This window comes from Cibotium barometz, chromosome 45 (genome assembly GCF_041138505.1).
Source record: "Cibotium barometz isolate CiBa-2024 chromosome 45, ASM4113850v1, whole genome shotgun sequence".
NCBI lineage: Eukaryota > Viridiplantae > Streptophyta > Polypodiopsida > Cyatheales > Cibotiaceae > Cibotium > Cibotium barometz.
Genome location: NC_141090.1, coordinates 40,768,384 through 40,780,659, shown reverse-complemented (window position 1 = coordinate 40,780,659; position 12,276 = coordinate 40,768,384). Strand labels below are relative to the sequence as shown.

At 40.7% G+C, this 12,276-nt stretch overlaps 1 protein-coding gene across 1 annotated transcript; it reads left to right on the top strand.

The window, feature by feature from the left end:
• Positions 1-1,738: 1,738 nt before the first annotated feature.
• On the top strand, positions 1,739-7,697 carry LOC147612761 (uncharacterized). The gene is made up of 2 exons (XM_086783327.1): positions 1,739-6,816; positions 6,931-7,697. The coding sequence occupies exons 1-2, from the start codon at positions 2,857-2,859 to the stop codon at positions 7,084-7,086; spliced, it is 4,116 nt and encodes a 1,371-aa protein (XP_086639453.1). The 5' UTR covers positions 1,739-2,856; the 3' UTR covers positions 7,087-7,697.
• The last annotated feature ends 4,579 nt before the right edge of the window (positions 7,698-12,276 follow it).

Here is a 12,276-nt window from a genome sequence, read left to right as displayed (position 1 = left end):
ATACTTCCCAATGGGGAATGCCTCTAAGGTGAAATTGATATCATGAACTTCACGTCTTGGCACCCTACTTGTCTCTCAAGTTTGAATAAACTATACTCAAAGTATCATCATGAAGGGTGAGGTCTTGCATCCTCCATTGTAAAAAGAATATTACTTGTTCTTGTTGTTAGTTTAGGTAAAATCAACTATACATCGTATCTTTAAATATTTCTTAAATTAGAATTCTTTTTCTTACTACAATGCTATATTTCTATACATATTTTTTATTTAAATCAAAATTTTGATAATGTTGGTAGCATATCATTGTGCACAAACGTCAAGGATAGCTTTTACAACTTTTAGCAGTGATATTGAGTATAAAGATCTAATAAATAGTCTATGATCTACCTTAGTAAATCCTTTGTGCATATAAATCTCAAGACTCACTTAATATTGAAATACAAGTTTGGAGTTTGTGTGTTGTGAAATTTGGCAACAAAGCTTTCCAAAGCAATTGTGAAGGTGCTAAATTATAAGTCTCCATTCTACAAATACCTTCCAAGCTTTATTTTGTAAGAGAAGTGAAGTACATTTAATAACATGTGGATTTACTTCTTATCAATGTGATTTCTTTTATTTTGGCATAGTAGATCCTCCCACCCCTCCTTCTCTCTCCCCTAAATAGTCCCTTTCACCCACTTTTAATCACCCAATTACTTTGGATGCACCCTTCTCTCCATTTCAAGTCCCTCAACTATCTAGCTTTTTCTTTGTTAGGATCATTCCTACCATATGGCATTGTAGTATGCCATCCATAGACTCCAATAGAGAAATGCTTTTGTAAGTTACTTCATCACTCCCATTTCTAAGAGTGGTTTCGCTTACCCACCTTAAGGTATAATCCCAAGGGACTCGCTAGGAGCATGAAGTCCACTCCCTTGTGAGAAGTGATTAAAATAACTTTAACTACTTGTTAGCCCTATATGAACCTCAAGGTTCTATAAGAAGATAGAGGATTTGGAAGCCTCTAAGTCAAGATCAAGCGAGTTTTGCTAAAATTATGTACTTGGGATTCCCTATGGAAATAGGGTGCTTGGAAGCCTTGATATCAACATCAAGAGGTATTTAATATAAGGTGTGAAGGGAGTGTATGGGGACTACATCTACTTCGAAACCTACATGCGCTACATTGAGAAGGCCTTGATAAGAATAGTAGTTTAACTAGTCCCATCATCCATGATTCCATGGAAGGGAAAAAAAGAACTCTATTTCAATATATAATATATGAAGGAAGAGTTTCGCGAAGCTATTACATGGCAAGACTTTGGAGGTTCGGGACACAGTTTGGAGGTTTGAGGCTCCTAGTCCCCGCGAAAGATGGAGGTTTGAGGCTCCTAGTCCCCGCGAAAGACGGAGTAGACGACGGGTGAGGCTACTCGTATCTATAAATGAGAATACATGTAAGAATAAGGTGGACATACATTCAAGAATAGAAACACCATCAAACAAGAAAAACAAATGGAGTATAGGTCAATGGTCGGCAAAAGCCTGCATTTTTTGACCGGCGGTTGAAATTTTCTCTTGCTTTGAAAATTAAGGGATAAGAGTTTGAGAAGTTTAGTTTAAATAGATAATAGATTTGCGGAAAAAAAACCCACCTCTTACGGAAGAGGAAGGGTCAGAAAGAACTGACAAAATTGGCTGTGGTGGAGAGAGATCTACATAAATTTTCTAGCCCACCACTCAAGAGTTTTAGGTGGCGATGGGGTGGAGCATAGAGGTTCTCGAGTACAAAGGTTTCCAGTACATATATATATATATTTAGAGATGCGTGGAGGAATGGGACTTTACTGTGGAAAAGGCTAGCCTGTGGTGTGGGCTACCTGGGTAATGATGGTGGCGATGGTGGGTCTAATGAAGAAAAATAGTATCATCTTTTCCCAAAGGTACCCCTCTAAGTCCTCTCTCTCTCTCTCTCTCTCTCTCTCACACACACACACACACACACACACACACACATTTCTTTCAGCATCCAAAGGTGCCCTTCTCTCTCTTTCTCTCCATGGTTTTTCTAAAACAGCATCCTATGCCCTTCCTCCCTGAAAAAGTAAGCCCTTCATTTTGTTTTGGGTCCTCTCTCTGCAAAACAAAAGAAAAAAAATTGCCTCTTCATCTGTTTTGGGCTCTCTGCCCAGTTGGGTTGCTGTAAAACAAAAGAAAAGATATCCTGCTTTCTTGCCTTTTCACCCACTTCTCGTACATCCACATGGGTGCCAATTATACTTTTCTTGCCCCATTCGCTCCTTCCTTCCCTTACAACCCTCTCTGTTATTTTTTCCTCTTGCCCATCTAGACTGCGGATAATGCAAGCCGACTACCTTACCCGTTCTCTTCTGACCTCAATAGGGTCCAGTGCTTGTTCTCTTCCCTTAAATGGGTTGCAGTTTTTCTCACAGTTTGTTGCCTTTCTTGAATTGGGTTCAACTCTTTGTTGCATTTTCTGAATTGGGTTCCATTTTTTTCCTATTTCTACGACAGTTTTGCTTCATTTCATCTCCCCGACCTTTTGATCTCCTCTCTGATTTCATCGTTTTCTGTACATGTTCATATTGTATTGATCTTCCTTAAGTGAGGTTATAGCTCTGATCTTCAATCTGCACTTTGATTCATATGGTTTGATCATCATTCTGTATCCTCTCTCCTTCAAATTTAGAGCATATAAGTGTTTATTATCTGGTTTTTCTATCAGAATCCTGTATATTGCATTGACCTGATTGGCATTACACTCGGCATCAAAAGGTCCAGTATTGCCCTGTAGGATCATCACTGTAGTGGGCTCTTTTTTCGTTTGCCTCACTACAGATCAGGTGTATATCAATGATCGATCCCTGGCCGTTGCCCAAGCGTCTCAGCTCTATTGGCAGCAGCTGTTGTTTCATGTTTCCAATATCTGCAATGGCATTAGGAGAATGGGAACTCATCTCTGATGATGATCCATGGAGAGTGTCTGCTTTTATATCTGCTATAATGGAGTTGTTTCTATCTATCCTTTTGCTCTTAGGTGCAGCCATTGCCTTCATTACTTCCCGGTTTGTTAAGCTTTTTGGTTTAGAGCCCCCCTGTACATATATAGGATGCTCCCACCCTCTTCATTCTGAGTCCACAAGAGGTCAAAGATACTCTGTTCCTCTCCTTAACAAATCAAAAGAGTTTTGTGTAGATGAACTTTGCTCTGATTGCCACCCTTTCCGGACTTATTCTAAGCTACAGTCTGAAGGATTTTCTTTTCCTGGTAATGATGAAAATGGATGCCAAGATGAAGCTGTGTGCCACATTTCAGGAAGGGATGATTCTACCTCAAAGGATCCTAATGCCAGAGAGCGTGATGTGGATGTGTATGGCCATCATCTTGATTCAAGCAGAAGGGACCATCATGAAAGGGATCATGCATGGTGTCGTCATCCGGCATACTGTTTCTGTCCTTGTTGCAATAATCCAGTCTACAGAAGGCTGAATCGGCATAAGTATGTGAAGCGGAAAGTCTTTGTTGCTGCAGCTCCTGCTGGCAGCAAGCTATTTGATGAAGATAATCTCCCATTGTTCTCTGCAAGGTCTGTCTCTGAAATCAGTAATAATTCTGATGCAGAGGATCACTGTGAGACTTTTTCAATATCTGCAGGTTCAAGCAAGAAGTTTTGTATTCCAAAGGAAGAGTGTGTGCAGAAAGAGAGATGCGTTGATGATGATGATGATGATTCATCAACATATAGTGGTGAGGCCATAAGGAGAGACACTGATGATGAGAATCCTCATGTGCAATTGGAGGGTGTGAATGAGGGAATCTATGATATCCCATCTCATTCTTTTGAAAATACTCAAGCAGAGAGCGCTGATGATGAATTTGAGGTGCCAAAATTCTCAACAAATAATCCTCATCATTTTGTCAATAATGGGGCCAATCTGGCCCTTCTTGGAAATCAAGGGCCATCAGAAACTAATCAGTCAGCTCAAGGCAAAAGCAGTGAAGACAGGAGCAGTTTGATTGCTTTGGGTGCATGGAATCCTGCTATGAGCCCAGGTGAAGTACAGAAAGGAGAGGTCCTTTTAGGAATTTTGGAAGCATTACCAGTGGGAAAGAGCTTTATTGAGTGTAAGAGTGTGGATGTATGTGATGGACATAGCAAGATAGGGCTCTCAGATTATGAAGAGGTAGAAACTTCTGGAAGCCGATTGGAGTTTCAGGAAGAGGAAACTTCAAAGGAGAAATTTAGGCAAGATTTGGCCAGTGTTTATGATTCAGAGTCACAGCAAGAGGGCAGTGGACCACCTCCAATAGAGGAGTCGGTAACACAAGAGGGGGATGGATGGTTCCGGAATATCTCTCAAGATGAGCAGTTTTTCAAAGAGCAAAGCATGCTGCAGGAGGTCATCCTTGAGCAGGTACTGGACTCGCAAATTCACGCAGAACATTTTAAGGATGAATACACCAGTAAAACTAACCTGGTTCAAGATGTTCCAGTTCTAGATGATCAACAGCATCTATGTGAGTTGTCTGGGCCTGCCAGAACTTGCATCAAGCGTGATGATGCTGATGGTATTAAAGATGGCCCTGTCGCTGATGATGTCAAAGAAGGTGACAAGGAGTTAGTAAAAACAACCATATCTATGGAAGCTGATTTGCATGGAACACAGGGGGGGAATTTACTTCTTGAAGAGGTTGAAGGTACAAGCGCTCTGTGGAATGATTGTCCATCAGAGACAGAAGGGGAGTCTTTTGGTCAGTTTATCTCAGAAACACCATTGGAACCCATCATTCAAGAGGCAATGGAACAACAGCCCATAGAGGGTGAAGGCTGTTTGGGGAAGGATCTGGTGGCATCATCTGTAACTTCATTAGAGGAGGTGGACATTCAGCAAGCCAGTATTGGAGGGGTCAAAGAAGTATGCTTGGAGGACGTTGATACACCTTTTCAGAAGGATGAAAAGTGCTTGGAGGGTGTTGATGCACCTTGTGAGAAGGATGAAAAGAGTTCTGAACCTGAACAGGGAGAGGTAGCTATCAAAGATATTTGTAAAGGAAGTGAAGGTGATGGTTTGGATGACGTAAATGCTACAGAGAGGCAGGAGGAAGATTTGGTCTCAATTGTCTCAACAAACAATATCTTTGAGAGCACTGACCAGAGCTCTCATGTGAGAGAGACTGAATGGGGACAACAGGAAAGATTGTCTGAACAAGTTGAAAGGATGGTTCTTCCAGTGCCTGTATTGGAAGCTGAACAGGAAGAGGAAGAAACTCCCTTAGAAGAAGATGAGGGTTTGGATGCATTGAAAGAAGCTCTGCAAACAGAGAGGACGATTTTAGTTGCTTTGGAAGCAGAGCTTGAGAATGAAAGGAACGCTGCAGCAATTGCCACCAGTGAAGCTATGGCCATGATTTCAAGACTTCAGGAAGAGAAGTCAGCCATGCAGATGGAGGTAGCACAGTTGCAGAGAATGTCGGAAGAGAAAGCTGATTATGACGAGCAGGCCATGGCACTCTTGAAGGAAATTCTATTCAAGCGGGAGAAAGAGAACTTTGCTTTGGAGAAGGAGGTTGAGTTGTATAGGGAGAGGCTTCTTGCCGAGAAGGTTGATGAGGTAAAAAGCAGGTCCAGGAAGGAAAATGGAGGACTATCAATGCAGTCCCCAAAACCCATGTTGCTGCTTAGAGGGATCGATGAGGAAGGGGACATATTGTCGCTAGAGGGGGGTAATGACCAGCTGAAGGCATTACCTTCATCATCAGAGGTTTATCAGTCAGGGACCAAAAGTGCTCCCCAGCTGTTACGCATGGGGCCGAACGTGGCTTTGGAAGAAGGCTTTGGATTAAGCCCTTGCACTGCTGAGCAAAAGACAAGCAAAAGATTAAGAGATTCTCCTCCGGACAACAAAGTGGGTGAGGGCTTGCAACCAAAAATGCTGGAGGATGAATGGATACCTGGGGATCTTTTGGATGGAGGACTACGTGGACCGCACAATATTTATCAGCAGCCCAGGGAGGTGGGAAGGTCTATATTCTCCACAGATGATGAGGAAACACGGTTCATACTAGAACGCTTATGGGTGTTAGAGGAAGAGCTTCAGGAGCTTCGAGGGAAAGATGAGTTGGGAACTCCAAAACATTGCTCAAAGTCACATGGAGTCCAGCATTTGGATTACAGTTCGCTGAACAGGAAGGCTGATAGCAGCCATGCTGATCCATGGGGTGGTCAGTGTGTGGATGGTGATAAAAGTAGGGGACACAGAGACGACGTGGACATGGATGGAGCAGTTGGAGGATTTTTGCCTGTCCATGATGTCTATGAAGTACAGTCCGCCTCTAACCATTACCCTTCACTGGGAAAGTCCGAATCAAACATTTCACAAGAATTCATTGCAGCTGGAATGCATAAGCATAGGCCACTGGTTCCAGAAAAGCTTCCACAAGCCAGAAGATTGTTTTCATCAAAAGAAATGGAAAGTGATAGCCTGTCTCAGGAAGCTGGTTGGATAGTTAAAGATTTTTCCTGCTCTGAAGATTCTTGGGAGCATCATGACACACACTCGCAGTCTCTTGTCTCAAGGGAAGAAAAGCATGTGGAAATGGAGGAAGTTCAGCAGCTTGCAGTGAGGCTGAAAGCGCTGGAGGCAGACAGGGAGCTTCTCAGAGAGACTTTAGAATCTTTCAAGCATAGAGATGCAGAGCTTGACCTGCTCCAGGAGATAGCACAGCACCTGAGAGAACTATGGATGGTCAATTTCAAGAGGATCTCTGCAGGTGGTTTATCACAAGATTCATCTTCAGCATCTTCTGGCAATGTAAATACGAAGACTTGATTTTCTTGAATATTGGACTTTTTGCATCAATAATTGTTGTGAGCTCTTTGAGTGTGACCACTATTGTTAAATTACATTTTCCTGGTATTTGGGCAGAATTGTCCCCGTGCACTCAAAAAACGGCGGTACTGCAGTGGGCCAGGGCAAACACAGATGCCACTGCTACAAAAGCATATGAGACGAGGTTGCCCATCTAGGTGGATTCAGAAAACGCAAGCTAGAGATCTGTTAGAAAGCAAGCTGAGGGTGTGATATGGAAACCTCAGACTTCATATGCGAAATCGTTCGCAGGCATGTGCGTGATGTGCTGAAGAATCTGTGATGGAAACCTCAGACTTCATATGCAAAATCGTTTGGAGACATGTGCATGCTGTTCTGAAGAACAAAATGCCACTTGGCAGTTTCCCCTTTCAGTACAGATGGTTGCAGACCTGCTGTCTCCCAGTTTTTATAGTTCCCATCTTGGATTGCAATGGCAGAATTGTTTGATGGTTTGATCAGGTGTGATGTTGAATTTCTCTCTTCTTTATGTAATCTCTGTATGGATTGTATCAGAAATATTTTTAGAGTGCCTGCTAGCTACCAGTTCAGCTGTATGCAGTATACAGTCTGATAACATGGATACATTAAAAAATTTGCTGGAGAAGCTCACAAGTGCTCTCCAGAAGTAGGTTTGCCAAGCTTGGCAGAGTGTGTACAGGACAATCAGGGATTTTAGGTGTTCTCAATTATAGTGAAACATATTTTAAAAAAAACATGAAGGCATGCAAGACCTTCTACAGGTTTGGGAATCGCTTTAATTGCATTCCGTTGTAATCAAAGGTTTATACAATATTGAGCTGAGCAGGTCAACTCTTAACCTACTAACCTCTCCATGACAAGAGAACAGAAGTGGGTCTGCACATTTTGCACCTTGATGTGAGTTGCCGACCTGCAGAACGTTCATTCCCTTCTCAAGAAAGCAGCAAGCTCACTAAAGGCAGTTATATTTGTCTTGTTTCATTCAAGGCAATGGATTTGTGCAATGTTTTTTTAGCTAAATTAGTGCAAGCCATAGCTAGGTTAGACGGGACTAGAAGGCTGCGATAATCAGGCTTTCAGGCATTTGAACTGTGTATGAATGTTGGAAGGTTGTGTTTTATTTTGCTTGCTGAAAGCCCCATGATTTGTGCTGGCTGTTGAGACAACCCTGTTGAGATGTTTGCATGCCAACTTGCCAGCCAGCATTTTCCAATGCTGTTGAAAATGGTGCTGGAAAGCATTGGCTAGCAAGTCGGGGAAGGCCATGTTGATTAGCCATGCCCAATGTGTTCAAGCTAGCCTCAGAAAAGAAAATTCTGCCTAGTTGTCATTTAAAGTGATTGTAAACCTCCTTTCCAAACGGGCCAAGGTGCAGCCTTATTGTTGCTACTGTGATGCACCATCAACCAACTCATGGTTGTGCACATGCTCAACCAAAATTGTAACTTACCCTACGACCTGGCCATGATGACATGCCCTCGGGATCGATTTTTATTTTCATTATGGAAGGCAGTTGTGAGAACTGCTCCACTACGATGATACACGCCAGTATCATATATTTATAGGGTAGATTATGTTATGCCTTCCATGGGACTAGAATGATCCATGCCTTTCATATATATTTACAGAGTATCTTCTGTTCTTTCTTCCATGGGACCACAATGATCCACACCATTCTCATATATATAGAGTATAATATGTTCTGCCTTCCACGGGACCATGATGATCCACACCAGTGTCAGAAATAATTTTAACCAGTGAAAAAAAAGGAGGTCCTTCAAGCTCAACTGGTTTTTGTTGGAAAATAACCAGTTTTATAACTAAAATATCAAAAAAGACTAGGCAAAATTGCAACCGGTTCTTATCAGTTTGAGCCGTGATAATTACACTAAAGGACGGTTTTTTTCTGACTCTGATCCATACCGTTCTTATATATTTATAGAGTATAATCTATTCTGCCTTCCATCAATCCATGCACTCATATAGTTGTAGAGTACATTCTATTATGCCAATCTCATGTAGTTGTAGAGTATAATCTGTTTTGCCTTCCATATCCCCATGCCATTCTCATATAGTATAATATGTTATGCAATTTGTTAAGGCATTCTCATATATTTATAGGGTATGATGTGTTCAGCCTTCCATGGGACTATTTTTTCTTGCTGTTTTAGAAATGTTTTGGGCATGGCTAGTGTGTGACAACTTCAATAACAATTAATAGCATGCATAGAGAGCACCAACTCCCTGGCCAAAATAATGATAATTTGGATTTTTTTCATGTCTTCTAAGTGAATTTTAAATGCATGAGGAAGTTAAGCTACTCTTCAACACAGAAGGGTTGTGTTTAATTAACTATATTAGCACAACCTTATGAAAAATCTAAGCTTTCATGCCATGTTTATGCAAGCACACTGCCTCTGCCCCTCTTTGTCAAGCACTATTTTTAGCCTCTTTTGGCATAGCACTCTCCCCTCTGAAAAATTCCAATAAAAACAATTAACAACATTTTCCTCTTTTCTAATCTGAGTCATTATATACAAGGCATATGGATGCAAGCATAGGTGGCATCATAGTAGTTCTAAGGGAGTCCTTTTGAGAACTCAAAACTCCCTTATGTTTTTCTACATATAATCTTCACTTTATTGTCCATTTTCTACATATAATCTTCACTTTATTGTCCATTTTTGAAATAAATAAAAATCCATCAGTAATAAGTTTCACTTTAAGTCAATGATCTCTTATCAGAGTGGTTAGCTCAGGACCCACCCTTCCCAAAGATCTCGAGTTAAATTCCATCTCATGTGCATTCCTAAGCACTAATAGGAATGCACTAACTCTTGAAGAAATCCCCTTTTATACATTTTTGATATATTTTATGACCCCCTAATGCATAAAATCTCCTTTTAATTAGAGGGTATAATGTATGTGTAAATTTTATGACCCTTTAATGTATGAAATCTCCTTTAAGTAGAGGGTATAATGTATGTATATATTCATCCTCCTATATTTTAGACACCCCACTTGCATACATACTCTATAGTTTAGACAGCCCACTTCTATACATACTCTATTTTAGACACCCCACTTGCATACGTACTCCATATTTTAGACTCCCCACTTGTATACATACTCTATATTTTAGACACCCGACTTGCATGCATACTCTTAGACACCCCACTTGCATGCCGACTTTTAGACACCCCACTTCCATACATACTCTTAGGCACCCACTTGTATTCTATATTTTAGACACCCCACCTGCATGCATACTCTAAAGGAGGCCTATAAAAACATCCCTTGTACATATTATTAGTGCATCACTTTATAGGATCCCACTGGTAACTCACTTGATATCCTAGATTTGTATAGAGTGGCCGTGTGCGTTATGTACTTTATTATTATTAAAACTTTAGATTAAAATTGGATAATTTATTAGCCATTCAAAAAATTATATAGTCGAAGCACGTAAGCCTAAGCTCACATTGTTGTGGCCTATTTTTTGTCCTCTCTAGATTTCAACCATTCATAGAGAAAACCACGAACAAGTAACAACAGTCGTGGGGTACTTACCTTGCTTCTAAGCTTGGGTCTTTTGAAGCCATCTAAGCCTAACCCAGTGTTGTACAACTTCTCTCCTTCAAGCATGTCTCCCTCTCTGTTACAAAAAAAAAACCGCTTCACCTTGCTACACGGACACACACCTCTTGCTATCTACACTCTTTCACACAAACAATGAATAAGAACATGAGCTAAATAGTATTCTTATTTCTACTCTTACCTCTCTCTCTCTCACACACACATACAACAAGGAGCAAAAGGCTAGAGAATAGGAGAATACGTTTAGCACAAAGAAGGATTGTGTCTAGTATTATGAGATAGTGTATTACATACAGCTGGCCCTTATTCATACTTGGGCATCCAAAATTTCTAATTGTCCCTTATGAGATAGTATAGTACATACAGTTGGCCCTTCTTCATACTTGGGCATCCAAAATTCCTAACTTAACTAAATGAGTTTAGGTGTGGCCAGATTTCTCATAGATGTTACAACGTTTTATAATGCCTTTGCATGACACTTATTCTTCACTCTCATATATGGCATAGAGTGTCTAGTTAACCAAAAATAGGGTTAACATCATCCACTTCCCCCCTCCTTACTTGATGCACATTCCCCGGCCTCGGAGTTTGATTATGGCCTAAATGCTCGTCATCGAGTTTGTATATCTGTAATGATTGCAACATGAATGGAGCCTCTTGAGTGTATGCCTTAAGTATGGGTAAGGCATCCAAAAACTAATGTCCACCTTATCTTCAGATGTTTGGTGCATGTACAATGGTAAGCATCTAAGTCAATGATAATAATACATGTTGACTTCCTATGTTGGGCCTCATTCATTTCAAAGCATAATATTTTGGGATCACCTTCAAATCTTTCTTTCCTTTGGTCGATGAGAACAATGATCAGCTTCATGAATGGCATGTCATGACTATTGCTAGATCTGGTATTCTTTATCGCCAAGACCTCATATATAACAAAAGGTGTTATCTATATTTTTGTGATGTTGTCAAAGACAACTATCTATGGAAGAAAGAAATGTTATAACAAATATGTGAATCCTCACCTTGAAACTCCAATGGGGTAACACTTCTCTTCATTGGCATGTAAGTTGGGTTTACCCTTAAGATTGGTATCTCGTGCACATAGATTCTTGCATATTCTACTATACAAAGGAATTTGGTGCGTCATGCAGGTTGTATGCCAAATGCATCAATTGGTGGGAGGTTCACACCATCATAGTCTATGCTAACATACCCACACCCATATGACATATTTCCAATAAATCCTGCAATAGGAGGCTGAGGATTATCTAACTTTGTATGCCATAAAGTACCTTCTCCTACCATGGGCATTAGCTCCTCCCATTCTAGATGTTTGTGGGCTATGATGGGGTATGGCATCCATGGCTACTCTTTTATGGATTATTTGTGTAAGCCTCAGGGTATATCCTTGTTTGTTGGGTTGAATGGAGCAATTTCCAATAGTTTTTTACACATCATCATGATTACATGTTTTGGTGAGTTCCTCATAATGTGTTTGTGTTAAGGCCTACATCATGGCATGTTTGGAATCTTAGACCATCTCTTTGCTGAAAATTATGTAATGGAGTTACCACATTATGGACTATGTACTTGCTCGTGGCAAGTAACTCCTTGGGGTGGGAAAAATCTAAATTTGGAGAATAAGAAATGTTAATATATTGTTTGTTAGTGACATTTTCAGCAAGTGAGTTAGGAGTGGGGTGAGAAGGGAGGGCAGTGTACTAGGTATATTAGTGGAGACATATCTTCTTCATGTCCCTTGTCATCAGCCTTAGGTGGTGGTGGTGGGTTCTTAGAATTTAAAAAGGTCTCTAATTGGGC

Bases quoted from the DNA above. Each gene is read 5' to 3' on its own strand.
- LOC147612761 (XM_086783327.1), top strand. From the start codon at position 2,857: ATGATCGATCCCTGGCCGTTGCCCAAGCGTCTCAGCTCTATTGGCAGC. The intron at 6,817-6,930 runs GTAAATACGAAG...GTATTTGGGCAG, and splicing joins CTTCAGCATCTTCTGGCAAT to AATTGTCCCCGTGCACTCAA.